Source organism: Pelodiscus sinensis, chromosome 25 (assembly GCF_052426305.1).
Source record: "Pelodiscus sinensis isolate ZL-2025 chromosome 25, ASM5242630v1, whole genome shotgun sequence".
NCBI lineage: Eukaryota > Metazoa > Chordata > Testudines > Trionychidae > Pelodiscus > Pelodiscus sinensis.
Window position 1 is genome coordinate 9,683,760 of NC_143076.1, and position 27,849 is coordinate 9,711,608.

The 27,849-nt window shown below is 58.0% G+C and overlaps 1 protein-coding gene across 1 annotated transcript in view; it reads left to right on the forward strand.

Annotated features, from left to right (window-relative positions):
* The window catches only part of HEPACAM (hepatic and glial cell adhesion molecule), a 30,809-nt gene extending 18,348 nt beyond the window's left edge, over positions 1 to 12,461 (forward strand). Inside the window, exons 4-7 of the mRNA XM_006122322.5 lie at positions 420 to 513; positions 1,926 to 1,999; positions 4,006 to 4,076; positions 8,024 to 12,461. Of these exons, the coding sequence (XP_006122384.2) occupies positions 420 to 513; positions 1,926 to 1,999; positions 4,006 to 4,076; positions 8,024 to 8,320 (536 nt within the window). The 3' untranslated portion in view covers positions 8,321 to 12,461. The remainder of the gene's footprint in view (positions 1 to 419; positions 514 to 1,925; positions 2,000 to 4,005; positions 4,077 to 8,023) is intronic.
* The last annotated feature ends 15,388 nt before the right edge of the window (positions 12,462 to 27,849 follow it).

Here is a 27,849-nt window from a genome sequence, read left to right on the forward strand (position 1 = left end):
ATGCTGATCCCTGATTTGGCTCCGGAGCCCTTCAAGTCTGCATCTCGCTGACAGAGACCCTGGCCCCCTCCCAACCCCACCCCCACAGTTCCAGGCAACGTTTGCAAGGCCCAGGGCCAGCAAAGGTTCCCTCCCAGGCAAGGGCCTTCGCGGCCTCTGCAGCACCCTGTGGGTCCAACAAACACCTGGGAAGGGATATGTCCGGGCACTGAGCTGGGTCCTGGGGGCTCAGGCTGAAGGGGGCGAATTGTCCCTTTCTGCTCCGGTTGCCGTGCGCTGGGGCCCAGAGAGGCTGCTCCTCTGCCGCCTGTTGGGTTCCCGGGGGCCATGTGACCCCGCTGGGTGCTGGCGGGCGGACTGAGGCTCTTGCCCTGTCTGCAGAGTGCTGTGGCATGACGCTCATTCCCCCTTTCTCCTAGGACGGAGCTCGCTCTACATAATCCTCTCCACCGGGGGCATTTTCCTCCTCGTCACCTTGGTGACCGTCTGCGCCTGCTGGAAACCCGCCAAAAAGTGAGCATCACACGACACTTGAGTAAAACAGCCGTTACTTTGCTCCTTGACCCATCCTGGGGATTGCATGGGACACAGCTCCCCCGGCTGCTCCCTGCACCCGGCCCTGGCCCACCCCGGGGACACAGCTCCCCCGGCTCCTGGCCCATCCCGGGGACACAGCTCCCCCGGCTGCTCCCTGCACCCGGCCCTGGCCCACCCTGGGGACACAGCTCCCCCGGCTGCTCCCTGCACCCGGCCCTGGCCCACCCCGGGGACACTGCTCCCCCAGCTGCTCCCTGCACCCAGTTCCTGGCCCCACCTCAGGGACACTGCTCCCCCGGCTGCTCCCCCTGCTCTGTCAGGCCTGTCGCTCTTCGAACTCCAGAAACTCGACGACACAGCCCACTGTGAATGAACGAATAATGCTCAGAATCCCAGCTGGGTGCAGCTCACAGTTATCTGCCTGGTGGCAGGACAGAGCAGTCTGGGGCCCACACGCTGTTCGGGGCAGCTGCGGTGCTCCACTCTCACCTCCTCACATGCCTGGGGCTGTGGGGAGGGAGGTGAGGCCACGAGCTCTGCTGGCTCCTGTCTGGGGAATCTCCCCACACCCGGTGAGGGGCCACCCCTGTCCCCGCATGCATCAGGGCCAAGGGTCCAGCCGGCTTTGCGGCCTGCCTGGCCGCCCCTTCCCAAACGCCCAGCAGGAAAGGCGCTAGAGGGGCCAGTAGCTCGCTGCCCCTGTTCCACTGGGTCCCGGGGAGCAGAATGTCTGTGTCACTGTCCGTGACACCAGGGCGGGGCTGGCTCCCAGCAATGGGCCAGCCTTCAGAACAGAGTCCACACTGCTGCGTGCGGGGCCGTCAGCGCTAAGGCAGAGCAGGAGGGTTCCATACCCCCAGAGGCTTGAAATCCCTTCCCTTCCCCAGTGCCTCTGCCCCGCGATTGCCCACAGCCTGGCTTGCCTGTGTCCTGCAGCTCTCAGAGTGCCTGACCAGTCCCCATCCAGCTCTGGTGCACGTTTGTAAAACCCTGAAATGTTTCACATTGGAGCAGATGAAACCCACAGCCACAGTAGGGCAGACTGGCCCCTGGAGCAGGGATCTCGTCCCAAGCCAGTTCCCAAATCCCCTTGGTCTCTCTTGCTCCTTTACTCCCTGTGCCCCCTCAATCCCTGCGCACCAAACCTTGCTGCTGCTCCAGGTTTCCCGGTCGTTACTGCAGGAGCTGAGCAGACAGGGTCCAGCTGCCAGCCCCTTGCATCGTGCAGCCCTGGGATTTTGTTCCTTTCTGCCGGGAGAGGCCTGGGCTGTGTATGAAGCTGGGGAAACGGGCTGGGCAGCAATGCATGCATGGCCAGAGCCAAGAGCACTGCAGGGACCCACACAGAGGGCCCTCTGAGCACACAAAGCACCTTGTGTGTCTTACAGAGCCAAGCCGCAGCCGGACAAGCACAGCTCCTCGGAATACCTGGACCAGAGCGAGGCGCATTTCAAGCAGGAAGGTAAGCCATTGGCCGGGGGCCCTGTCTGCTCAGCTCCCTCTCGGGGCACAGGTGGCTGCAGCCTCTCAGGGCCTGTGGCAACCCCTCGGCAGGCAAAGAAAACGGGAAGAGCGGTCGTACCTGTTTACACGCACTGGGCAGCTCGGGAAACTCCTTGTTGTCAGAGCTCCCTTGTGCCCCCCCCCCCCGGCGGAACGGCTCACGTGAGGAGGGCCCCAGTGGGGCAGTGGTCGTCGTGGCACTGCTCAGGTGGGTGGCACGACACTCACGCACACAGGGCTCGCTCCTGGGCAGTTCCTTCCCTGCCAGGCTGAGTGGGAAGGGCTTTAATCGGGTCATCACCCTGAGTAATCAAGGTGTGGCTGAAACGCCCGCACCCGCCCGCCCTGGGTTCTGTGCCCCATCCCAGGGCCAGGCGAACGGACTCTGGACCTAACCCAGCCCACGCTGTGCTGCTGAGAGAAACCCAACAGTGCCCGAGGCACCTGCCTGCCTTGCCAAACTCAACTTCCCTGGGGATGTTCCTGCCTCCTCTCCCTCTTGTGTTCTTTGAGTTAGGAACCCTGAGCTTCCAGCACGGGGAGGTTCAAGCATGGAGCCCTAACCCTAACCAACCCAACCCAAACCCTAACCAACCCTAACCCAAACCCTAACCAACCCTAGCCCAAACCCTAACCAACCCAACCCAAACCCTAACCTGCCCTAACCAACCCTAGCCCAAACCCTAACCAACCCAACCCAAACCCTAACCAACCCTAGCCCAAACCCTAACCAACCCAACCCAAACCCTAACCTGCCCTAACCAACCCTAACCAACCCAACCCAAACCCTAACCTGCCCTAACCAACCCTAACCCAAACCCTAACCAACCCAACCCAAACCCTAACCTGCCCTAACCAACCCTAGCCCAAACCCTAACCAACCCAAACCCTAACCAGCCCTAAGCCTAACTAACCCTAACCCTCCCTAACCCTAACCCTAACCAACCCTAGCCCAAACCCTAACCAGCCCTAAGCCTAACCTGCCCTAACCCATCCTAACCCTAACCCGAACCCTAACCAGCCCTAGCCCTGAGCTCCTAGCACAGGCGTTCTGGGCACCGTGCTCTAGCCACATTTCTCTGGTTTCTCACTCCTCAAGCCCATCGCTTATTTGTGGCCCCTTTTCCATCACCGGGGCTCTGCCCACCTGCCTGAAACCAAAGGCCAGATGGGGCCCTAGGGCTAGTGCTGTGTCATGGCCGTTTGGGGGAGGGGTACGAAAGGGCTTGCATAAGCACCGCCAGGCTGGGTCAGCCCAAAGGTCCATCCAGCCCGGAGTCCGGTCTGCCCCCAGGGGCCAATGCCCGGTGCCCCAGAGGGAGGGAACACAGCAGGGAATCCTCACGTTGCTGAATCCCTCCTCCATAGCCCCCGGCTCCTGTCTGACTTTGCACAGACCACAAATCTGAACAAAACCCTCCTGTTTCCCTTGCTTGTGCCTGGGCCCCTTTCTCCTGTGGGGCCTGGGAGTGGAGGGTTCTCCATGCCACAGGCTGCGCCCACAGCTCCTGCGCCCTAAACGACGGCTGTGAGCTCCGGTTCCTGCTCCGATGCAGGCTGGGGGGCTACCCACAGAGGTGTCTATATCTGACACTCGGGAGCTGAAGCTGCACTTGGCCACTCCGGCTCTGTTGTGCAGCACAAGCACGCAGGGGCCCGTTTTCACCCCTCTGGCGTGTGGCTCCATGCTGGCAGCCTCTGCCTGCCAGCTAGTGCAAGCCAGTCCCACAATCAAAGGGCAGCGTTTCCGTGACCCAGCTCAGGAGTCTGAGCTGGCGGAGAAGGCAGATTGCCTGAACTTGGGTCGCCATCCTGCTCCGAGAATCCAGGCAAGGCCAAGAGGGCTCTAGCACCTTCACAGCAGCTGGGACAGACATGTGGACAGACGGACACAGGCTGCGCACAGGGTCCTTCGCCAGCTCCTCGTCAGAAATGTCACCAACATTGTTTGTTGTTTCCGTGCAGCTGAGCTTGTCCCCCACAGTGGAGAACATGAACGCAGGAATCCCGTGGCTCTCTACATCCTAAAGGACAAAGTAAGTGTAGTGCTTGTAACCCGCAGGGCCTGTCATTTCTCAGAGCAAGCTCTGTCCATACCAAAGGGCGAGACCGCCCTGTTCTAGGCAAGGCGGGAGAGGGGACACTCGCATGGCCACGCAGGCACTGACCCTCAATCCTGGAGCTGTGGGAGACACTTCCAGTGAAGCCCTAGCAAGAGGCCATAGACCCGTGGTATGTCAGTCTCCTGTCCGGGTTGGGGGACTCTGGAGGTTTAGAGCCATGCGTGGAGACTGCGCGGGACTTGTGGTTTCAAGTGAAACGGGGAGACCCAGACACGCTGATTGAATTCCTCTGAGGTTTGACAGCTGAACCAGAAACTCGGAGCAAAACTTGTGGGTCGTGAACCCCAGAGGGGCCCACCCTAGAAATGGCCATTCAAGCTCCTCCAAAGCAAACAGCTGAGATTCACCTGGCTCTCGCACAGCGGATCTGCAATGGGATTTGTGGCACCTCTGAGTTTGGCAGGTCCCATGTAGCTGGAACATTCAATCCAGACTAGATAAATCCATGGCGGTTAGGTCCATCGATGGCTCTTAGCCAGGAGGGACAGAGAGGGTGTCCTGAGCCTGTGTGTGTCAGGGGCTGGGAATGAGTGACAGGGGAGGGATCACTTAGAATAATAGAACACTAGGACTGGCAGGGATCTGGAGAGGTCATTGAGTCCAGTCCCCCGCCCTCACGGCAGGACCCAGCACCAACGCTGATAGATGTCTATGTAACCTGCTCTTAAATATCTCCAGAGATGGAGTTTCTTTAGGCAACTTATTCCAGTGTTTCAGCACCCGGACAGTTCAGACATTTCCCCAAATGTCCAACCTAAACCTCCCTTGCTGCAGTTTAAGCCCATTGCTTCTTGTCCTATCTTCAGAGGCCAAGCAGAACAATTTTTCTTCCTCCTCCTTGTGACTCCCTTTTAGATACCTGAAAACAGCTCTCATGTCCTCTCTGTCTTCTCCTTTCCAAACTGAACAAGCCCAGTTCTTTCAGTCTTCCTTCATAGCTCATGTTCTCTAGACCTTTCATCATTTCTGTTGCTCTTCTCTGGACCTTCTCCAGTTTCTTCACATCTTTCTTGAAATGCGATGCCCAGAACTGGACACAATACTCCAACTGAGGCCTAATCAGTGCAGAGTAGAGTGGAAGAACGACTTCTCGGGTTTTGCTTGTAACACTCCTGTTAATGCAGCCCAGAATGATGTTTGGTTTTGGGATTTTTTGCAACAGCATCACACTGTTGACTCATATTTAGCTTGTGGTCCATTATGACCCCTAGATCCCTTTCTGCCGTACTCCTTCCTAGACAGTCACTTCCCCTTCTTTATGTGTGAAACTGATTGTTCCTTCCTAAGTGGAGCACTTTGCATTTGTCCTTCTTAAACTTCATCCTGTTTACCTCAGACCATTTCTCTAGTTTGTCCAGATCATTTTGAATTTTGACCCTATCCTCCACGGTAGTTGCAACCCTTCCAGCTTCGTATCATCTGCAAACTTAATAAGCGTACTCTGTATGCCAATATCTAAATCATTGATAAACAACAAGAAGTCTTGTGGCTACACTTGCACCTTAGTTTGAACTAGGGATGCAAATGCAAGCATTCGAAATAGTCTATGAAGCGGGGAATTAAATATCTCATGCTTCATGAACATGATCTCACTGGCGTATCACTCCGAATGTCAGCTGTTTCGAAAGTGAAAGTGCACGTTGAACCCCTTGGTTCGAACTAACGTTACTTCTCATAGTGCTCCTCATAGTAACATTAGTTCAAACCAAGGGGTTTGGTTCAATCTAACGTGTCCCGGTGCACACTTTCACTTTCGAAACAGCTGGCATTCAGAGTAACGCACCAGCGAGATCATGCTAATGAAGTGCAGGATATTTAAATCCCTGCTTCATTGACTATTTCGAATGCCTGCATTTGCATCCCTAGTTCGAACTAGGGTGCAAGTGTAGACATACCCTAACAGATTTATTGGAGCATAAGCTTTTGTGGGCAAAGACCCACTTCATCAGATGCATGTAGTGGAAATTCCAGAAGCAAGTATAAATATAAATAGGCAGGTATAAATGATAAATATACCTGCCTCTGGAACATGACATGCATCTGACAAAGTGGGTCTTTGCCCACGAAAGCTTATGCTCCAATAAATTTGTTAGTCTCTAAGGTGCCACAGGACTTTTCGTTGTTTATGCAGATTCAGACTAACACAGCTACCCTTCTGATACTAAATCATTGATGAAGATATTGAACAGAACTGGTCCCAAAAGAAACCCCTGTGGAACCCCACTTATGTCCTTCCAGCATGATTGTGAACCATTAATAACTACTCTCTGAGTACAGTTATCCAGCCAGTTATGCACCCACCTTATAGTAGTCCCATCTAAGTTGTATTTGCCTAGTTTATTGATAAGAATACCGTGCAAGACCATATCAAATGCCTTTCTAAAGTCTAAGTATACCACGTCCACCGCTTCTCCCTTATCCACAAGACTCATTATCCTATCAAAGAAAGCTATCAGATTGGTTTGACATGATTTGTTCTTTACAAATCCATGCTGGCTATTACCTATCATCTTATTATCTTCCAGATGAATTCCTTAGTTTGCAGATGAATTCCTTAATTACATGCTCCATTTTCTTTCCTGGCACAGAGGTTAAACTGACTGGTCTGTAGTTTCCTAGGTTCTTCTTGTTTCCCTTTTTATAGATGGGCACTAGATTTGCCCTTTTCCAGACTTCTGGAATCTCTTCTGTCTTCCATGATTTTTCAAAGATGATGAATAAAGGCTCAGATGCCTCCTCTATCAGCTTCTTGAGTATTCTAGGCTGCATTTCATCAGGCCCTGGTGACTTGCAGACATCTAACTTTTCTAAGCGATTTTTAACTTGTTCTTTTAAAATTTTATCTTCTAAACTTAGCTGTGACAGACCGGGCCGGGCCTGGGCACAGCTGAGGGCATTCGCTCAGGGCAAATTGCCCAAATTTGGGGCTCCTTACAGCCCCCAGACTGGAGACCTTCCCAAACAGGCCGCAAACCAGACTCACACAGCACTTCAGCTGCCTGCCTGAAGCCTCACGAGCAAAACCCCTCCGACACCCCAGCAATATCCGTGCCCCAGATGGCCCCGGGCCTCATACACCGGTGGGGGGTCTTAGAGCCCAATCTCACCTTTCCTGAACAAGGTCTGTCCGGTTCCAAGAAACCAGCCACAGTTCCCAGTCAATTTACCCTCTGGACCTTACCCACAAATCACACTGAGCCAATCCTTTAGAATCTACAATCTAAAGGTTTATTACTACAAGAAAGAAAAGCATGAGAGTAAGGTTGCTAAAGTATCATACATTACATGCATCGATTCTCCCAGTTCTCGATGCAGGCTTGCAGCAAAGATGTTATAGTGAGCGGCCGGGGGAAGCGCAGCGAGCAGGGACAGCAAATAGTGCCTGTCTGATCCTTTTCTGTGTGCAATAAGCTGCAGCTCCACAGATCAGAAAGCACATTGCAGCAGCTTTCAAGCATGCAGCTCCTGGGAACCCCTGCAGACGCCCAGGGGTCCTGCACAGGCAGCAAACAGGCTGTTGCTGTTTACAATGCCCTCTGGCATGATCTGTCTCCACTCTGCAGTGGCCGGGGCCTGTCCACACCTCCAGGAGCATTGGACAGATAGAAAACGACTGTAAGGCCTGCTGTCAAAGGCTGCCCGTGACTCCTGGTGCTGGGGAGGGGAAAGGATCCCTCCCACACACAGTAACCCCTGCTGCTGTTGGGAGCTGGGAGGGGGAAGGCAGAGGCCAGATACGGCAGGGGCACTCGGGCGGGGCCTGCCTCTCACTGGCATTTTAGGCCTGCCCGCATGCCCTGTCTTTGCTGCCTTTGCCAGCTCTTCCTGACTGTGGCCGGTTGCTTCTTGTCTTCCTGAAGGAATCTCCAGAGGCAGAAGAGGATTCCCCTCCGGATACCAGAGCCGCAGCCGAGCCAGGACCGCCCAGCTACTCCAGCTCTCCTCCTGGCAGGTCCCCAGGTCCTCCCATCCGCTCAGCTCGCAGATATCCCCGCTCCCCAGCCAGGTCCCCGGCCTCCTCCCGACTGCACAAGTCCCCGCCCAGGTCCCCGGGCTCTCCAGTGCGCTCCCGGAGCACCACGCGCATGATGAGGACTGCGGGCGTCCAGATCATCCGGGAGCAGGAGGAGGCCAACGCTGTGGAAATCAGCGCCTGAGGATGAAGCGCTGCTGCCGAATGTCCTCAGCAGGCGGCCGCGTTGGCCTCGGGCGTGTCTGGCGGCGGGCGTGAGTGGGGCGTGGGGCCGGGACTGCCTGTCGAGCAAGGGGAAGCGCGTTGCTCCGCCGGCTGGCTGAGCCCAGCCGCAAGATTTATTGTAGCCTCAATGCTCAGCATCAGCGGATTACAGACACTAATTTGCTATTTAACACCCTAGCGCAGCCCCGGCCACTCACTAAGCTTCGGTTTTCTGGGGTGTCAGACTAATTCCCTCACACTCGAGCGCCCTCCCTCTGCGTGTGTGCGTGAGAACATGTGTGCGTGCGACGAGGCGCTGTGTGTGAGCATGCTTGCTTTCACGTGTGAGGAGCAGTGCACGTCTGCCTGAACAGCACCTCGGTGTAGCACTACGGGAGTCTGCCGGCGAGTACCTTCGCACGTGCACTGCACCCCGTGCACTGATGTCTGCCTGGACACACACCTGCGGCCATGGCCCTGCGGGGAGGCCTGTCTGCAGAGGCTGTGCCTCTCTCAAAGCATTGTGCGGGGCTGATTTCAGAGCTGTGCGAGGGAGTCGAGGGTCTAGCACCCTAGACCTGCCAGGGCATGGCTTGGTGAGGGGCTTGCTGTGGGGCTGGAAGGCCACTGGATGCTGCTAGTCCCTGCTTGTGCCAGACGTAGGCTCGGTGGCTGTGTTCACTGGAGTCCCCATCGCTGAATGCACGGGCTGGGCCGTGTCTTTTCCCCGCAAGGCAAGCACAGCACGTGTACACCAGGTTAGCTCAGCTTCCGGACCTGATTCCCAGGCCTCTGCCCAGGGTGAGTCCACAAAAGGGCACGGTCCCCTCCAAGAAGCCGACGCTTTGCCCGTCAGCGATGTCTGTGCTGCTCTGCATCCAAGTCACAGCAAGCTGGAGTGGAACCTGCCCCCGTGAGCAGGGCCGCAGAGACTGCTCTGGTGTGCGAAGGCAGGGTTATCGGTGCGCGTGCCCGGGGCCAGCCAGGGCCAGGCTGCTGCCCTTTGGCCTCCAGCAGGCAGGGTTATCGCTGCGCGTGCCCAGGGCCAGGCTGCTGCCCTTCGGCCCTCAGCAGGCAGACGCAAGCAGAGCAGAGGGCCGCTGGGTGGCGCTGAGCACTGCGAAGGAGCTAACTGTGCTAGCGCAGTGTTTCTCAGCCAGTGGTCCGGGTACCTCGGGGTACTCGACAGATGTCTGGGGGGTGCGTCAACACAACTGAAATTTGGAGAAAACTGAATTTTTGATTTACATTTTACAGCGTTTTATTATTTTTGTACTTTTTACACCCAAAATTTCCTCACCCGCCCAGCTGTGATTAAGTTGTTTGAACGACTGGGTTGCAGTGGTAGAACAAACCCGTGTGTGTCTGAGAACGGTGGGGCTGCGGTACCGATCATGGGCTTGAAAAGGGCACTTCGTACAAAAAGGCTGAGAAACACTGTGATGTGGGCCCCAGGCCCAGCCCGTTTTAAAGCCGCCTCAGATCTCCATTGGCTGGCTGGGCTCAGGGCCAGCGCGCTGGCAGAGGGTAGACACTGCAGTGACCAACCGGCCTGGGGCTGCACAAAGGGCCGGCTTGGGAGCTGGCTGTTCTGGTTAGGACCCCTCCCTGCACCTGTGCCCTGCCAAGGGGGCTCCTTCGCTGAGGGAGCCTGCAGCTCTCCAGCCCTTTGCCCGGCCAGAGCAGCACAGAGGCCAAACAGCTGCCCGACCTCACCGCTCCAGCAGGGCCTGGCCTCGGCCTCATCTCACAGTCCTTGGGGCAGCAGAGCCGGGCAGCTGGGCCATCCCAGCAGGAGCCACCCTGGTCCCCCTGTGGCACTGCCCCTTGCCGAAGCTGCGGGCGCAGGCTGGTCTGTGACACCTGTGGCCTGCAGGCCCAGCTCCCCTCCCCTGACTCTCACTGACTCCCAGGCAGGGCAGGGGACTATGGAGGGCCTGGACTGAGCTCCCGGTCACTAGCACAGCTTGGGGGATGCTAATTGGCTCTGATGTACAGTTGCAGGGCCATGTGTTTCATCAGTCTGCTTGCTTCTAGCGCGCTGGGCCCTGGGACTTGCCTGGCAGGTGGCTAGTTAGCCCGACTGCTGTCTCTCCTCCCCCCCCCCCCGGGCCATGTCTTTATTTTCTGTGAAAATTGCCTGTTCTTTGCACGGACGTTCGGACGTGGCACCGGTGCCCATTCATGTTGGACTGCTCTGGGGAGCTAGCAGAACGTCCCAACCCCAGCAAGGGGAGGCGAGCGAAGCCGCCATCTAGCCAGGAGTTAGGGCCCCGCATCCTCCTCGCACCCGCCAGCTTGTACGGCACCCCTGTAAGCAGACACTGTTGACTAATAAACTAAACCTACTACCCTCCAGCCTGACTGCTTTGCTCCATTCATCTGCCACCCCTGCCAAACAGCCTGGCGCCCAGGCTGCACGTCGCAGCCAGATGGGTCTGGCCAGGCCAGGACCTGGGGCCCCACCTGGGGGAGCCAAGGAAAAGCTGTCGGGGGAGTTTAGGACCCTCTGCACCTTCAGCCCGCTGTGGACCAGCTTTCGAGGCTAAGCACGACCAGCGGGCATCTCAGGCCATGCACTTTCTGCTCCTGGAGGAGGAGGCAGCTGAGCTGAAGCCCCGAAAAAGGTCTCCTCTCTGAAGGAGAGTGCTTTGCTGGCACACAGTCTGAGACTGCTCTCAGCCAGGCCAGTGTAGGTTAGGAGAAATTCCAGCACAGGCAGGAAGGCTGCACCGGTATCAGCCCCCTTGACGGAGCACAGGGGGCTACAGAGCAAGGGCTCCTTCACCTCAAGCCATGGCCAGGGAAGTGCGTGGGCCCCTGTGGGAATGGGGCCAAGACCAAGTGACAGCAGAACCTCCCTCCCTCCCAAAGGCGAATGGCTCTGCCCCCCAAGCCGCCCAGTGGCTCTGCTCCTCTCCCCACGCACGGTGCCTGAGCCCACAACCCAGCTGTGCAGTCAGCAGCCCCTTTGCACTCCTGCCTGCCAGGAGAACCTGATTCTTCCCTTGGGACCCCGGGCCCTGTCAAGGCTGGAAAGCTGCAGGGCACAGAGACTGGAGGGGGCGATGCTGCAGGAGAGAAGTGGCCACGTGCGGCAGCAGGCCCGCGACAGGGCAACTGCCCCCGGCCCAGCAGTTCGAAAGGGCCCGGAGCCCCCGGCCACCACCGCTGTGATCGCAGCAGTGGCCGGAGCCCCCGCCCTTTTAAATCGCCGCCGGAGCCCCTGGCAGCTCTGAGGGCTGGCTGCCTGCAGCCCCGCCCCTTCTGGGTGTGTGCAGCAGCCCCTCTGGCGGCTCCCCTGATTGGCAGCGTTGGTGGGTGACTGTCACCAGGCTGTGAAGCCCTGTGCTGGGCCAGTGACTCGTTAATGCTCCGGTGAGCCCCTCACCCTCTCCTCCCACGCGTGGGCTCTGAGGCAGCAGGAAGCCCGGCCAGGCCTGACGTGGCTGGAGCTGCAAGTGCCTGTCTGCTGGGGAGAGTGAAAACTGGGATGGGCGGAGGGGAGTCATTTCAGGTTGTCCCCAAATGAATTTTTCCTAGAGAAGTGAAATAGCTAAAAAAAGGAATTTCCAGTTGAACGAAACGTTTTGTTCAGCCCGAAACAAAACACTTCGGTTCTAAGGTTCTTTCACTTGTTCAAACGTACAAGTGAAGTAAACTCACAGTGGAAAGTTTTGGTTTGTTCTGGAATTTTTATTTGGGGCTTGGGGGTTTTGTTGCTTATTAGACAGATTCAGCCCAAATTTGTGAAATGTTTCAGCCAACTCAAATCTGTGTTTTTGGAGAGGAAAAAGTTGGGCCAGAAGATTTCGCCCAGCACTGAAGGTTGAGTCTGAGGTTGGCTCCACACAGAAAATTCCTCAGCCAGCTTTGCCGTGCTGAAACCAACCCTCAGCCCCCATGCCTTGCGTGCCATCATGCGGAGCAAGCCCGGGCATCACTCACCTGAGAGCCTTTGCCAGGAGAGGAGAGGCAGACGCACCTCACGGCTCACAGAGAACGTGATGTGATTGGGTGTGGTCCGAACCAAGCCCCTGTGCATCCCTGCCTGCCCCAGGGAACTGGCTAGCTCATGGCCCCAGGGCTGGTGCGTGGGTGGGGGGACTGTTTGTCTGACGATGTGAAGAGCAAAGAGGCATGAATCCCGCTGGAGGGAGAGGCCTGGCCTGTCTTCAGGAAGGCACCTGGCATCTCTGCTGCCGGACAGACAGGTGGTGAGCGGGGGGGGGGGGGGGGGGGGGGGAACAAACCCTTGCTGGCCAATCGGAGGGCCCTTCTGGCTCTCGCCCGGTCACAGCTAGCTACAGAGTGGCTTTGGACTCAGTATTCAATGAGCATTGCTGGGGTTGTGGATCGTTTGAGTGGCTCTGGACTCTCCAGTGCCGGTCCTGGAATGGCCCCTCCGGGTCCCAAGCAGCGATTAGATACGGCCAGTCACTGCTGAAGTGCTGACGGCAGGTGCTGATTCCGAGGGGCAATAGGCAGGAAAAGCCGGATTTGCAGTGAAAGTCTGAGGCCGTCTCCCATCACAGAGGAGAGGGAAAGGGCCCTTTGGACCATGGGAGGAGCAGAGAGGGTGCTCGGGTAGCTTCCTTCTCTCAAAAGGCGTGCATTACCACGGGGCGAGGGGGCTGTACGGCCCTTGTCTTCTAGACATGTGGCCAGGACATGGGCTGATCAGGCAGAGAAGCAGAGGGGGACTGGGACCCCGTCTGGCCGAGAAATCACCCCACCATTAATAGCCACAATGGCCTGGGAAGTAAAAGTTCAACTTTCGCTTTCCCAAAAGAGCTGAGGTTCTAAAGACCATGGTAGCAGGGAGCCCCATGCACATCAGTGCTGGTGAACCTGCCAATGACCAGCCAGACTTTGCAGCACCCGGGGAAGCTCCTTCCTTGTTGATGGATGCCAAGTCCTTTTGCAGGGCAGAGCTCAGTACATGGGCCCCTCCATGGCCCCTATCCAATTCAGGAGCCCCAATGCACAGTGGTACCCTGCTTCTGTCTACCACAAGAGCACCCTTTCCAGCAGGACACACCGTGTGACACGTGCTCTGTCCACACCCGACCAGCCAGCTGCTCGTGGACAGCAGCTGGGGGTGATGATCCTCCCAATGGTAATGGCTGAAGCAGGGTTACCGTGTGTTTGGGTTTCCCAGGCTGGCTTCTAATCTCCACCCAAGCAGCGTTTGCAATCTGAACATGTCCGTGTTGGTGAGCTGGGTGACTGGAGAGCAGCAGCATCCCCACCCCCCGCAGCACAGAAGTGAGGGCAGCAGGGTGTGGTGTGGTTGCCTTGTGAGGGGGTGTAGGAGCCCCGACACTCCCCAATCACAGGGTTAAGGAACACTGAAGGGCTAAAGAGGCTTCACGCCCACACCTTTGCAGGGCACGCTCACAGGGGAGGGAGGTTTAAAAGGCAGCCAGCAGCTCAATCCAGGGCTGGCATCAGGACGCACCCTGGGAGGACTGGAATGGAGCCTGTATCGAGCTGGTGCGTGATGGGGCTGAGCTCCCAAAGGAGGAGGCAGGACTGAGCAACGTTCCCCAGAGTCATGCAGCGGCCACAGGAGACCCGGACTGGAGCAGACTGAATAACACAAAGCCAGGTGAGCAGCTGAGGCAGCCTCACAGGGCCCTGGGTCAGAACCCAGTGGGGTGGAGAGAGTGCAGGTTCCCCTGCTCTCACCCAGGGGACAACCACTAGGCAGGACTGTCACTTTCCTGCACTGTCACTGCTAGGTCTGGCAGACACTCGAGTGAACCGTGAGACCCTTGTGACACCCCTGCTCCCACACCCTTAGTCCTGTGCTGCCTTCGGCTGGGTAGCCAGAGTCTGCTGCCCCTGTGCCCAGGGGACAGGCTGGTGCTGGGCTTTGGGCTCTCTGCCCATGCCATTCAAACCCAGCGGGGTGCTGGGGACCTGGCGGCTGCGAATGGGAACTTGGCTGGGGGTTGTCTGCTGCGGCAATTTTAGGCTGCTCTGGCTGATCTCGGCCAGGCAGGAAACCTGGAGTGGAACAAGTGCCCAGTGTGCAGCTAAGCCATGGCATGGGGTCTGTGCAGTGGCTCCGCAGGAAACATCAGCCCGCCTGCACCTCTGCCACTCCACTGGAAGAAAGAACGTGTGTCCTCCCTCTTGCATGGTCCCCGGAGAAGGAGTTTGGTGCCCACATGTGGCCAGCTGTGGGGCCCGTGGTTCAGCCAGGCCGGTGGGGAGGGGGAAGGGCTGGTATTGGGGCATGATCTGCTTGGGCTGGGGGAGCTGCTGGCTTTGTGGTCTTTTAGCAATGCATGCAACCCCGGCTGGGGGCATGTCACTGTGTGTTACTCGTGGAATTCCTCTTGGGCTTGGCGGAGTTGGTTCAAGTTGATTTGTTGCACTTTGAGCTGGACGAAGTGACCTGCCGCTGAAGATAATGCCAAAGGCCCGAAGAGCTAGAGAGAGAATGTCTGTGTTCTCCTGGTGGTTGAGTAGCGGAGCGGTTGATATGCAGAGCTGGCCGGACATCCCTGGGGCTCTCGATTTACAGGCGCATGTGGATTCTGAAGAACACAAGAGGTTCTTTTGAAGAGTTCATCGGCAAAGTTAACAGCTTATTTTGTTAAAGCCAGGCAGCAAAGTGGAGGGGGCGGTTAGGGTGGTAGAAGGTGTTCTGCTGGTTCACACTGTCATGCATCATCTGTCTTACTGGAAAAGTCACCCTCTGATTGAGAGAGCCTGAAAGGGTTCAAACACTTGAACCAAGAGAGACGCAATTGTCAACTCCTGCTTGGCCTGCACTCTGTTGGCACTGCCCAGGAAGACCTTGAGAGCAACATACCTTACTGTGGAGCTGCAATTACGTGCTGTGCAAACAGCTCCAGTAAGAACTCAGAAGGAGGGTATGTGGCAGCGAAAGCGAACGGAGACCCGAAGCACACCCACTGAGACTGCAGATACACTTGCACCGTGTGGCCAGGGAACTGAGAGAGAGGTGGGGTGAGAAGGGTGTCACTTTCGTAGTAGAATGTCGGAGGGCTCCAAGTGCGAAGAAGAAAGCAAGAGCCTGCTTGCAAGTATGAAGAAGCTGCCGCAGAAGGTGACATTAGTCTGGGTTGCTCAGCATACACATGGAACGCCCATCCTGGGGCAGACACACTTGCAATTAACCCCCAGAGCATTACTGGAAAACTTTACATATCGACACTGAAGAAACACCGGCAGTTTGTTGGCACTGAATCCAGAAAACTCCTTTATCGCAGCAAGACACAACGGCTGTCCTTATTTCCAGGTATTACAAGGCTGCTTCAGATGTTTCCAGCCGTGAAGTCATTCTTCCTGTTCCAGGACAAGCTGCCTGCTGCAATTACAAACGTTTTCAAAGAGGAGTCCATGGAGATTTACCTCTGGCACATGCACTCACTCACAATTTCATTGCAGTCACATATTCAGGAAAGTGACCCCCACACGCTTCTTGTACCTCTGACACTGAAGGGCCAGAAGCGCCAGAGGGACTTGATGCAGAGGGTAACGTTTTCTGTGCTGAAGCAGGGTGTCTGCTGAGCACAGGCTGGAATACTGGGAGCTGCGGATGCTCCCCTGGAAGACTTCTCTTGTTCCATGTGGCTTGCCAGGAGTGAGACACCAGCTTGGGTTGATGTGCACGCTGGGGTCAAATACCAGGCTGAGAAGAGTGGGAACTGAGGACAGTAAGTGCTTTGATCAGTTCAGCGAGCTCTAGAAATTGGCTGCAAAAGCGGCAGAGAGTTCAGGAGTTTGCTGGCACACCAACAATGGAAAGGAGGGAAGCCCCAAAACATCGACTGTCACTCAGGACCGTTAACGATTGCATAGTTCTCTGCTGGTTCCTCTCACAGTGCAAACGTAGAGCGAGATTCTCTCCTCCTGCAAGGCCTATGGACAAAGGAAAGGGAGCCCTGGCTGTTGAGTGGCTGAAAGGGACTCTGCTTGTACCGTACAACTTCAGGCACATGTCTTGCAAGGGGTTCATGGCTACCTGATGAGCAGTCAGCTGCTGCTGAGCCAGATATGCCTTGCAGAGAAACGCGTGGGGCCCAGACTGACGGCATAGGGAAAGGATGCTTCTTTCTGAGGCCCTTACACGTGCTATTTCGAAACTAGCCAATTAGCCCGTCATAAAACGGGATTTTCGGGTCTCTCCTCCACGCCCTAGTCCCTTTCTATCTCGGTCTTCTCTCCTGAGTCTTCGGTCTCTCGCTCCGTCTCTCTCTCTCTCTCCCCTCCTCCTACTGCCTCCCCCCTCTCTCTCTCTCAGCTCTCCTCCATTTCCTGCCTCTCTCTCCATCTCTCTCGCTCTTCTCCTCCCCCTCCTGCATGGGCAGTGTGGACCCCAAACGGCCACTTGCGCTGCTTGCTCCCCCGCGGCGGCCCAGCTGAGTGGCGCAGAAGTCAGCCGAGTGCCACGGTGAGAGGCAACAGCGCCGCCCAGAGGCAATACGTAACACTACAGTGTTACAGAGTCACAAACATTGGGCTACTATATATATGACTAGCCAATTAGTGCGTCATAAAACGGGATTTTCAGGTCTCTCCTCCACGTCGGTCTTCTCTCCTGAGCCTTCGGTCTCTCTCTCTCAGGTCTCCTCCACCTCCTGCCTCTCTCTCCATCTCTCCCTCTTTCTCTTCTCCCCCTCCCTCCTCTCACTCTGTGTTTCTCTCTCTCTCTCTCCTCCTCCTCCTGCCTCCCCCTCTCTCTCTCGTTGTCCTCCGCCTCCTCCGTTCTCCTCTCTGTCTCCTCCGCATCCTGTGTCTGCTCCGCTTTCCTCCTTTTGAATCCAATGCCCTTTCCTGATGTCAGAGACGCACGCTCGTCCAGGCCCCGCCCCCTGGCTGTTCCCTCTGGGCGGCGCTGCTGCTTCCTACCGTGCGCTTGGCTGACTTCAGCTGGGCGGCCGCGCAGGAGCAAGCGGCGCAAATGACCGTTCGGGCCTCGCGCTCCCCATGCAGCACCCCCGTGCGGAGCGGCGCAGAAGTCAGTCGAGCGCCACGGCGGGAGGCAGCAGCGCCGCCCAGAGAGAACAGCCAGCGTTTCAGCGTTAGTCACAGACATTGGTGGGCCTTCCAGGTAGAACAAAACACTGCAGCAGAAACGGTGCAACCCCCGTACCCCGGCAGTGTCCTCGCTTGGGCACTTGAGCTGCGGGGAGCTCTCGAGTCCGTGTCCTGTCTTGGGCGCTCTGGCGGGAGCCTGAAGATCTACTGTCACTTCTGGGCATTGCAGTTCTGCAGCACTGGCCTGCCTGACTGGCCAAGCCCAGACCCCCCCCTCTGCCGAGTGCAGCTGCTCCAGGAGAATGCCCTGCAGACGTACCCCACTCAATGGCACCTCTTCTTCCTCCAGCAAGAGCTGCCCCACCCGTTCCCAGGACAGGGCCCCGAAAGCCGGAAGAGCTTCGGTACCACTATTCCTGAGCTCCACTCCTGAACCCTGAGCAGTGCCGCCATCCGCGCCGTGCGGTGGCCTAGTTCTGGCATGACACCTGCTGTGTCCCACCTGCCATTTCAGTGCAAGGCGCCAGGCCCACGAGGGGTCTGAAAGCCCAGGCCACAGGGCAGCTCGGTGTGAAAAGGGCTGACAGCAAAGCAGCACTGAATCGCTCCTGAGTCCGCGGATTGCTGTTCACACGGGCTCCCTGCATTCCTGAGGCCTTGACAAAGGTGGGGAAAGAGGGGGCTACGTGTGGTGCAAATCCAACCAGGCTACAGAAAAGGGACTTAATGAAACAGACTCAATCCCATTCGTTCCGGCCTGGGGGTAGCAGAGGGGGAGGGAAGGCACTCACCATGGCGAGGAGCCGGGAGTGGGAAAAGCTGCACTGTGACGGAATGAACCGCTTTCCTTGCCAAGGTCCAAACCGGGGCGACTAGGAGCTCTGAAGCCATCTGCTCAGCAGCGTTTTTAAGGGGGTTTCGCTGCGGCTTGGTCCGGAGCTTCAAATGAACAATGAAGGGCTGGGTCCCTTCACAGGGTGGTGCTAGATTCTTCTCACCAGAACTTCCCACTAAAAAGATCCCAGTGCTTGTGTGTGAACAGTGACACTTCCACCCCCACCCCAGCTAGCGCGCCCGCCACGTAATACCGGCTAGCGCGCCCGCCACGTAATACCGGCTAGCGCGCCCGCCACGTAATACCGGCTAGCGCGCCCGCCACATAATACCGGCTAGCGCGCCCGCCACGTAACACCGGCTAGCGCGCCCGCCACGTAACACCGGCTAGCACGCCCTCCACGTAACACCGGCTAGCGCGGCCACCACGTAACACCGGCTAGCGCACCCCCCACGTAACACCGGCTAGCGCACCCGCCACGTAACACCGGCTAGCGCGCCCCCCACCTAACACCGGCTAGTGCACCCCCCACGTAGCCCCCGGCTAGCGCACCCGCCACGTAACACCGGCTAGCGCGCCCCCCACGTAACACCGGCTAGCATGCCCCCCACGTAGCCCCTGGCTAGCGCGCCCGCCACGTAACACCGGCTAGTGCACCCCCCACGTAACACCGGCTAGCCCGCCCCCCACGTAACACCGGCTAGCGCACCTGCCACGTAACACCGGCTAGTGCACCCGCCACGTAATACCGGCTAGCGCGCCCGCCACGTAACACCGGCTAGCGCACCCCCCACGTAACACCGGCTAGCGCGCCCCCCACGTAACACCGGCTAGCGCACCTGCCACGTAACACCGGCTAGCGCACCCGCCACGTAACACCGGCTAGCGCGCCCCCCACGTAACACCGGCTAGCACGCCCCCCACGTAGCCCCTGGCTAGCGCGCCCGCCACGTAACACCGGCAGTGCACCCGCCACGTAACACCGGCTAGCCCGCCCCCCACGTAACACCGGCTAGCGCACCTGCCACGTAACACCGGCTAGTGCACCTGCCACGTAATACCGGCTAGCACGCCCCCCACATAACACCGGCTAGTGCACCCGCCACGTAACACCGGCTAGCACGCCTGCCACGTAACACCGGCTAGCGCACCCACCACGTAACACCGGCTAGCGCGCCCACCACGTAACACCGGCTAGCGCGCCCCCCACCTAACACCGGCTAGTGCACCCCCCACGTAGCCCCCGGCTAGCGCGCCCGCCACGTAACACCGGCTAGCGCGCCCCCCACTTAACACCGGCTAGTGCACCCGCCACATAACACCAGCTAGCGCGCCTCCCACGTAACACCGGCTAGTGCACCCGCCACGTAACACCGGCTAGCGCGCCCCCCACATAGCCCCCGGCTAGCGCGCCCGCCACGTAACACCAGCTAGCGCGACCCCCACGTAACACCGGCTAGTGCACCCGCCACGTAACACCGGCTAGCGCGCCCCCCACATAGCCCCCGGCTAGCGCGCCCGCCACGTAACACCGGCTAGTGCACCCCCCACGTAACACCGGCTAGCCCGCCCCCCACGTAACACCGGCTAGCGCACCTGCCACGTAACAGCGGCTAGTGCACCCGCCACGTAATACCGGCTAGCGCGCCCGCCACGTAACACCGGCTAGCGCACCCCCCACGTAACACCGGCTAGCGCGCCCCCCACGTAGCCCCTGGCTAGCGCGCCCGCCACGTAACACCGGCTAGTGCACCCCCCACGTAACACCGGCTAGCCCGCCCCCCACGTAACACCGGCTAGCGCACCTGCCACGTAACACCGGCTAGTGCACCCGCCACGTAATACCGGCTAGCGCGCCCGCCACGTAACACCGGCTAGCGCACTCCCCACGTAACACCGGCTAGCGCGCCCCCCACGTAACACCGGCTAGCGCACCTGCCACGTAACACCGGCTAGCGCACCCGCCACGTAACACCGGCTAGCGCGCCCCCCACGTAACACCGGCTAGCACGCCCCCCACGTAGCCCCTGGCTAGCGCGCCCGCCACGTAACACCGGCAGTGCACCCGCCACGTAACACCGGCTAGCCCGCCCCCCACGTAACACCGGCTAGCGCACCTGCCACGTAACACCGGCTAGTGCACCTGCCACGTAATACCGGCTAGCACGCCCCCCACATAACACCGGCTAGTGCACCCGCCACGTAACACCGGCTAGCACGCCTGCCACGTAACACCGGCTAGCGCACCCACCACGTAACACCGGCTAGCGCGCCCACCACGTAACACCGGCTAGCGCGCCCCCCACCTAACACCGGCTAGTGCACCCCCCACGTAGCCCCCGGCTAGCGCGCCCGCCACGTAACACCGGCTAGCGCGCCCCCCACTTAACACCGGCTAGTGCACCCGCCACATAACACCAGCTAGCGCGCCTCCCACGTAACACCGGCTAGTGCACCCGCCACGTAACACCGGCTAGCGCGCCCCCCACATAGCCCCCGGCTAGCGTGCCCCCCACATAGCCCCCGGCTAGCGCGCCCGCCACGTAACACCAGCTAGCGCGACCCCCACGTAACACCGGCTAGTGCACCCACCATGTAACACCGGCTAGCGCGCCCCCCACATAGCCCCCGGCTAGTGCGCCCGCCACGTAACACCAGCTAGTGCACCTCCCACGTAGCCCCTGGCTAGCACGCCCCCCACATAGCCCCCGGCTAGCGTGCCCCCCACATAGCCCCTGGCTAGCACACCTGCCACGTAACACCAGCTAGCACGCCCCCCCACGTAGCCTCCGGCTAGCGCGCCCCCCACGTTGCCCCCGGCTAGCGCGCCCCCCACGTAGCCCCTGGCTAGCGCGCCCGCCACGTAACCCCAGCTAGCACGCCCCCCACGTAACCCCGGCTAGTGCACCCCCCACGCAGCTCCCTGACTAGCATGGCTCCCATGTAGCCCCCAGCTAGCGCGCCCCCCACATAGCCCCAGCTAGCATGCCGACCGTATAACGCAGGCTAGCACTGCCAGCCACGTAGCCCCTGACTAGTGTGCCCCCAGCTAGCATGCCCCCCACACAACCCCAGCTAGCGCGCCCACTGCATAACCCCGGCTAGTGCGCCCACCACACAACCCTGGCTGGCTTAACCTCCTCCTGCTGTCACAGTGCCCAGTCCTAGAGAGGCAGGCTGCAGTGCCGCAGGCAGTCCCTGGGAGGGAAGGAACCAAGAGCACTCCCTGCCCATCACACACAGAGCCCCCCACCCCCACACACAATGCTCAACACAGGAATGGTGGCTTCTTTGGGGTTACTCTTCCTGCAGTTTCCTGGCTCTCTGCATTCCCCTCTCAACCTCGCCAAGCTCCCTGTGAGAGTTTGCAGCCCCGCCCTGAGCAAGGGCAAGGCCTGTGAGCGGCTGCTCAGCCTGACCTGCAGGACATTTGGCTGCCTCGCCCTGAGCTAGGGCCGGGGCACCAGGACTGCTGCTTAGCCGAGCTATAGGCTGGAGCCACCAGACGGTGGCGGGGGCTCCCCAGGACTACGAGTGGGGACCCAGGAACTGGGATTGTTCCAGAAGGGGCAGCTCCAGACCCTGCTCATTTACAGAGCAGCCATCATCGCAGTGCTCTTCATGGTGGGCATTGCTACCTCCAGCATCCAATGGGGAAACTGAGGCACAGAGTCCAAACCTCTCCACCGCTCTACGCGACTCATGACTTAGTGGCAGAGCCAGGGATCAAATCTGAATGGGCTTTTCTCCCCGTCCCCGCTTAGTCTGCCAGCACGTGGTGTGACAGCGCGTTGCGGTTTTCCTGCCTCCTGCACCCCCGTAGTGGCACAGACAGACTCCACCAGCCAGTAGAATAGAGGGAGTTTATTGCTGCTCCAGGATACAGCACAGCACAGATGTAATCCAGTTACAGGGCAGGCCTAGGATGCCTCAGCCCCCTTGAGATGGGGGAGCCTGGACCCCTAAATCCCAGCCCGTTGCCTAGGCTGCTTCCTCCATGAACCCAGCCAGAAACCTCCCTAACTCACTCACTTCCAGCCCTGCCCCCAGCCAGGGCTCCACTCCCCTTCTTCCCATTGTTCCGCTCCCTGGGAGATCACTGGTCAGACAGGTTCGAAGCCCCCTTGCATAATGACTCATCCCCTGCCCTGCTGGGCCGTGCTGCAGCCAGTGGAGGTCACTCACAACCCACTGCCCAGCACAGCAACCAGCAAGGTACCCCCCACTACATCACACGTGGTAGCACAGTGCTCTGGATCTGTCCCATACAGCATTTTCCTACCCCTCTCTCTCTCCCTCAGGGCATTACCTGCTGCCCTCTTCCCTGCAGTGAAATGGGTTGTGCAGAGGAGAGCTGACCTGCGGGGTTAATGACACACGTGCTGTATAAAACACATTTGGAGCAGGCTCACCGCATGTCTGCCCCGGAAGGTTAATGGCTGATCCTGCTACCCACCCCCTCTCTGGCAGAGCTTTTACCTTTAAATCACACGTTTTCAGGTTGGCTGGGTCCATCTAACTAAATGCTTTATGGCTCCCCAGGCAATTCAGAATGGAAATGGATTGCACTGGAAGAGGCAGCTCCCACGTGAGAGAGGCTGACACTGGGAGGTTCGCTGTACACTCCCGTCACTTGTCTTGCTGTCAAAGCTAGTGGGGTGTGAGTTGCATTTGGAACGGAGACGAGCAGGTCACCAGCACAAGCACCCCAGCTCCGGGCTCTCTCACCCCCATGCCGCCCGTCCCTCTGCTTGCCCTTTCGCCGCGGCCAGAACAGGGTGCTGCTGCCCTTCCCCGTTAAACCCCGAGGAGCCAAGCCCATCTGCAGGGAGGTGGCAGGAGCTCTGTGGGCTGCTGAGTCAGGTTTGCCCCCGTGTAAGAAGGGGAGCACGCCTGAGAGCATCGAACTGGTCCCTAGTTCGCTCTGGGAGGTAGCAGGGTTGGCTCCCCCCGAGGGCACCAGTACAGGTCTGGCTTCAGCTGGCAGAGGCAGGGGCTGGCTGTCGGGGGCCTGTGGGAGAAGTGGGCGCCCCTCAGTCTGGGTCCTAATGAGCAGGTATCCAGCAGCTCTAGTGGCCAGGGGCCTGGCCTCCTCCAGGCACTCAGGGCCCAGGCAGAGTCAGTATTGCTGCTACGTGCTGCACTGCACCCTCTGCGCCTAGCCCTAGACAGAGGCTGCTGCTCAGCCGCCCCTTGGGTTGGGGCTCTGTGGGGCTGTGGCAGGCGCCCAGGGTGCATGGCTGAGCTAGTCCCAGCTGCTGGAAGGGCCCTTTGGGGGCACGGCCACGTGAGCCGCCGCTGCTCTAAGTAGTGCCTGGGTCGAACCAGCCCCACCAGCTTAAAGCTACCTTGGGCATGGACCTCGTCGGGCTCCTGCCCTGGCACCAGCGTGTGGAGGCCGAGGTTGGCGTCCTCATCGCCACACAAGGGCCTTTTGCTCAAATCTTATTGGCCCTGGCTCCTTGGGCCCCGGGGGCCAGAGGAGTCCGAGGAACATGGCTCAGCTGCGAAATCCCACAGGGATCAGCCCCAGTCCTGCCACACGCCCGGGAGAGCCGCCCTCAGCCGCATGGAGCCTGCAGCACCCGGGGCTTTGCCTAGACCCTGGCCGCGGGGCCATGCTAGGAGGGTTCCATGCCCCGGGGCGGCCTGGGTCATTGCAGAGGCAAATGGGGAAGGTGGGGGCTGGAGCGCTCTGAGGCTGCCCAGCACTTGGCCAGGCGGCTGCAGGCCCGTGGCTCCACTTTCAGCCGCCAGCGCAGCTCCCCCGGCGCCCTGCCTCCCCACATCCCCTCCCCCGTCACTCCCCAGCCGAGTGGGAAAATCTGGGAAACAAAGCAGGGATGCAGCAGCAGTTCCCTGGGGCTCGGAGCAGCCCCCTTTGTCAGATGCCAGCTGGGAGCGAGGCACAAAGAGCAGCCCCTTCCCTGCAGCCTGGGCCAGCTCCTTTGAGCTGCAGTCAAGCAGAAGTCGGTCGCAGCCTCGCCGCGTTGCTCGGCTTTGTTGCAGCCCAGTCCCCGCCTGCGGCTCGCCCCTCCCTGGCGTGCCCCTGGGCTGGGCAGCGAAGGAGGCGGCCGCCTGTGTGCGCTGGCTCGGGGACCGTCCCAGCCTCCATCCTGCCTCTCGGGGTGCAGGCTTGGCAGCGGGGAGGTGAACGGGCCGGGGCTGGCCCAGCGGTTGCTATGGGAACAGCACATCGTCTTTGCCAAGGGAAACAATTCGTCCCCCAATGGGCTCACCTGCTGGGAGGGGAGGGGGCTTCCCAGCCAGCTGCCCGGGACGTGCTCCCCTTCCCTCGCGAGCTGTCAGCGTGCAAACGGGCCGACAAAGGCCTGTGGCTCCGGGCAAATGGCCTCGCCTCAGGAGGCATCCGACAGCCCCACCCTCCTGGTGGGACGATTAGGGGCCAATTTAAAGGTCAGCCCCAGAGGAAAAAGCCCCCGCTGCTCCGAGCCGTGCGGGGCTACCTGCCTGCCAGGCAGGAGTGTGTCTGCCCAGCCCCCGCGGCGCCGGGGCACAGGTGGAAGCCGGGCGGACGTGCTCCCAGGCACGCGGCCGGGGGCTGAGCAATGATCCGATGGGCAGGGGGCCCCTTCCACAGGGCACACAGGCGTGTGCAGCGCCAGCCCTCCCTGGGGCCTGTGGGTAACAGATCTGTGCGCAGGCCGGGGGCAGGCGCCCACGGGTAGCACAGCAATCAGCTCTCAGCTTCAGTTCCTGGCTCAGCTGCTAACTTCCCAAAAGACCTTGGGCACATCCCTGGGCCTCTCCGGGACTCAGTAGCCACGGCTGCACGAGAGGAGCTATAGCACAGTGACAGGGCGGAAGCAGTGCCCCGCGATGAACTGGGCCAGCCAGCAATACCCAGATGGACAGACAGCAGACCTGCATGTGCTGGAGGTGCATTGCACACACACCTGCATGTGCCATCTCCGCAGCTGCGTGCATCGCACTGCTGGCAGGTGGCAGGGTCCCTGATCTACAGTGTGTTCTAGTAGCACCCTGTTCTTCTTCACAGCCATTTAACCCGGACACTCGAATGTGCACAAAGCCTTTTGCAGGGCAACTGCCCAGTACCAGCAGCTGACACAATAGGAGGGTGTCTCCAGTGCCCGGCGCCTTGTGCATCTACACCAGGACAGTGTTCCTCACCCAGTGGTACGAGTACCCTTACAGTGCTTTATTATGTTTGTACTTTTTACACCCCAAAATTTCATCGCCCACCTGGCTATGATTAAGTTGTTTAAACAAATGTGTTGCAATGGTAGAAAAAAATTGTGTGTCTGAAAACTGCAGGTCCTGGGGGGGTACTTATAATTATTTTTTTTAAAAAGGGGTAATTTATAAAAAAAGGTTGAGAAACACTGCCGCAATGCACACTGAGGGTGTGTCTAGACTACAGGGTTTTGTTGACAAAAGTGGATTTTTGGTCAACAAAACTATCCCTGCGTCTGCACTGCTACTGAGTTCTGTCAATATAACGTCAACAGAACTCAGCAGTTTTGGGGACGGCTGTAAACCTCATTCTATGAAGAATAACGCCTGTTGTGGACAGAGTTCTGTCGACAGAAGGTGTTATTGCACCTACACTGTCCTTTGTGTCTACACTGTCATGTCGACAAAGTGGCTTGCTTTGTCAACAGAACTGGATGTAGTCTAGACGCTTTTTGTCGACAGAAGCTTTGTCAACAGTATGGCTACATCTAGATTGCATCCCTTTTTCGTAAAAGGGATGCAAATTAGATGTATCGCAATTGCTAATGAAGTGGGGATTTAAATCTCCCTCGCTTCATTAGCATAAAAATGGCTGCCGCTTTTTTTTTGGCACGGAGCTTTGCCGGAAAAAAGCGCCAGTCTAGACGCGGATCTTTAGGAAAATAAAGCCTTTTCCGAAAGATCCCTTATCCCTTATTTTATTCCTTCTTCCCTTTTTAAAGATGGGCACTACATTTGCCTTTTTCCAATCATCCGGAATCTTTCCCAATCTCCACGAGTTTTCAAAGATAATGGCCAAAGGCTCCGCAATGACATTTGCCAACTCCCTCAGTACCCTCGGATGCATTAAATCTGGGCCCATGGATTTGTGTATGTTTAGCTTTTCTAAATAGTTCCTAACTTGTTCTTTCCCCACCAAGGGCTGCCCACCTCTGTCCCATACTGCGTTGCCTTGTGCATTTGTCTGGGAGCTGACCTTGTCCGTGAAGACAGAGGCAAAGAAAGCATTGAGTACTTCAGCTTTCCCCACATCATCTGTCACTAGGTTACCTCCTTCATCCAGTAAGGGCCTCACCCCCTCTCTGATCACCCTCTTATTGCTAACATGCCTGTAGAAACCTTTCTTGTTCCCCTTCACATCACTTGCCAACTGCAATTCCAATTGCATTTTCACCTTCCTGATAACTGCCCTGCATTCTCGAGCAATATATTGATACTCCTCCCTAGTCATCTGTCCAAGTCTCCACTTCTTGTCAGTTTCCTTTTTGTGTTTAAGCTCACCAAGGATGTCCCCAGTAAGCCAATCTGGTCGCCTACCATATTTGCTTTTCTTACTGCGCATCGGGATGGTTTCTTCCTGTGCCTTCAATAAGGCTTCTTTAAAATACTGCCAGTTCTCCACACTTACCTTCCTTCCTTCCCCCCCCTGCATCCCCCACCTGTTCTGCAATGTGATTTGTCCTTTTCATATTTGTTCATTTTTTTTAATTGTATCCTTTGGTATATATGGTTGTGACTACTTTCTTCCACTATTTGATCTGAGGAAGTGGGTCTGGCCCACGAAAGCTCATCATCTAATAAACCATCTTGTTAGTCTTTAAAGTGCTACATTGTCCTGCATTTTGCTCCAGTTCTCCTGGACTCCTTTCCCCTTCATGTTAGCATCCCAGGGAATCCTGCCCATCAGTTCTCTGAGGGAGTCAAAGTCTGCTCTTCTGAAGTCCAAGGTGTGTATTTTGCTACTCTACTTTCTTTCTTTGGTCAGGATCTTGAAATCTACCATCTCATGATCACTGCTTCCCTGGTTGTCACCCACCTCCACTTCCCCTACTAGTTCCTCCCTGTTTGTGAGCAGCAGGTCAAGCTGCACATAGCCCCTGGTCAGTTCCTTCAGCACATGTACCAAGAAGTTATCCCCAACATTCTCCAAAAACTTCCCGGATTGTCTGTGTGCTGCTGTATTGGTCTCCCTACAGATGTCAGGGTGATTAAAATCGCCCATGAGAACCAGGGCCTGCGATCTGGAAGCTTCTCTCAGTTGTCCAAAGAAAACCTCATCTACCTCATCCACCTGATCCGGTCTATAGCAGACACCAACCACAACATCACCCCTGTTGCTTCCACCTCTAAACATAACCCACAGACTCTCAACAGGCTTTTCTCCCTCTAAGTACTGAAGCTCCAAGCAATCCTACTGCTCTCCTACATACAATGCAACTCCTCCTCCTTTCCTCCCCCGCCTGTTCTTCCTGAACAGTTTATACCCTTCCATGACAGTGCTCCAGTCATACGAGTCATCCCACCAAGTCTCCGTTATTCCAATCAAATCATAGTTCTTTGACTGGCCAAGGGCTTCTAGTTCATATTTGTTTCCCAGGCTTCTCGCATTGGTGTACAAACACCTCAGATAACCAGTTGATCGCCCTGCCTTCTCCATCCGA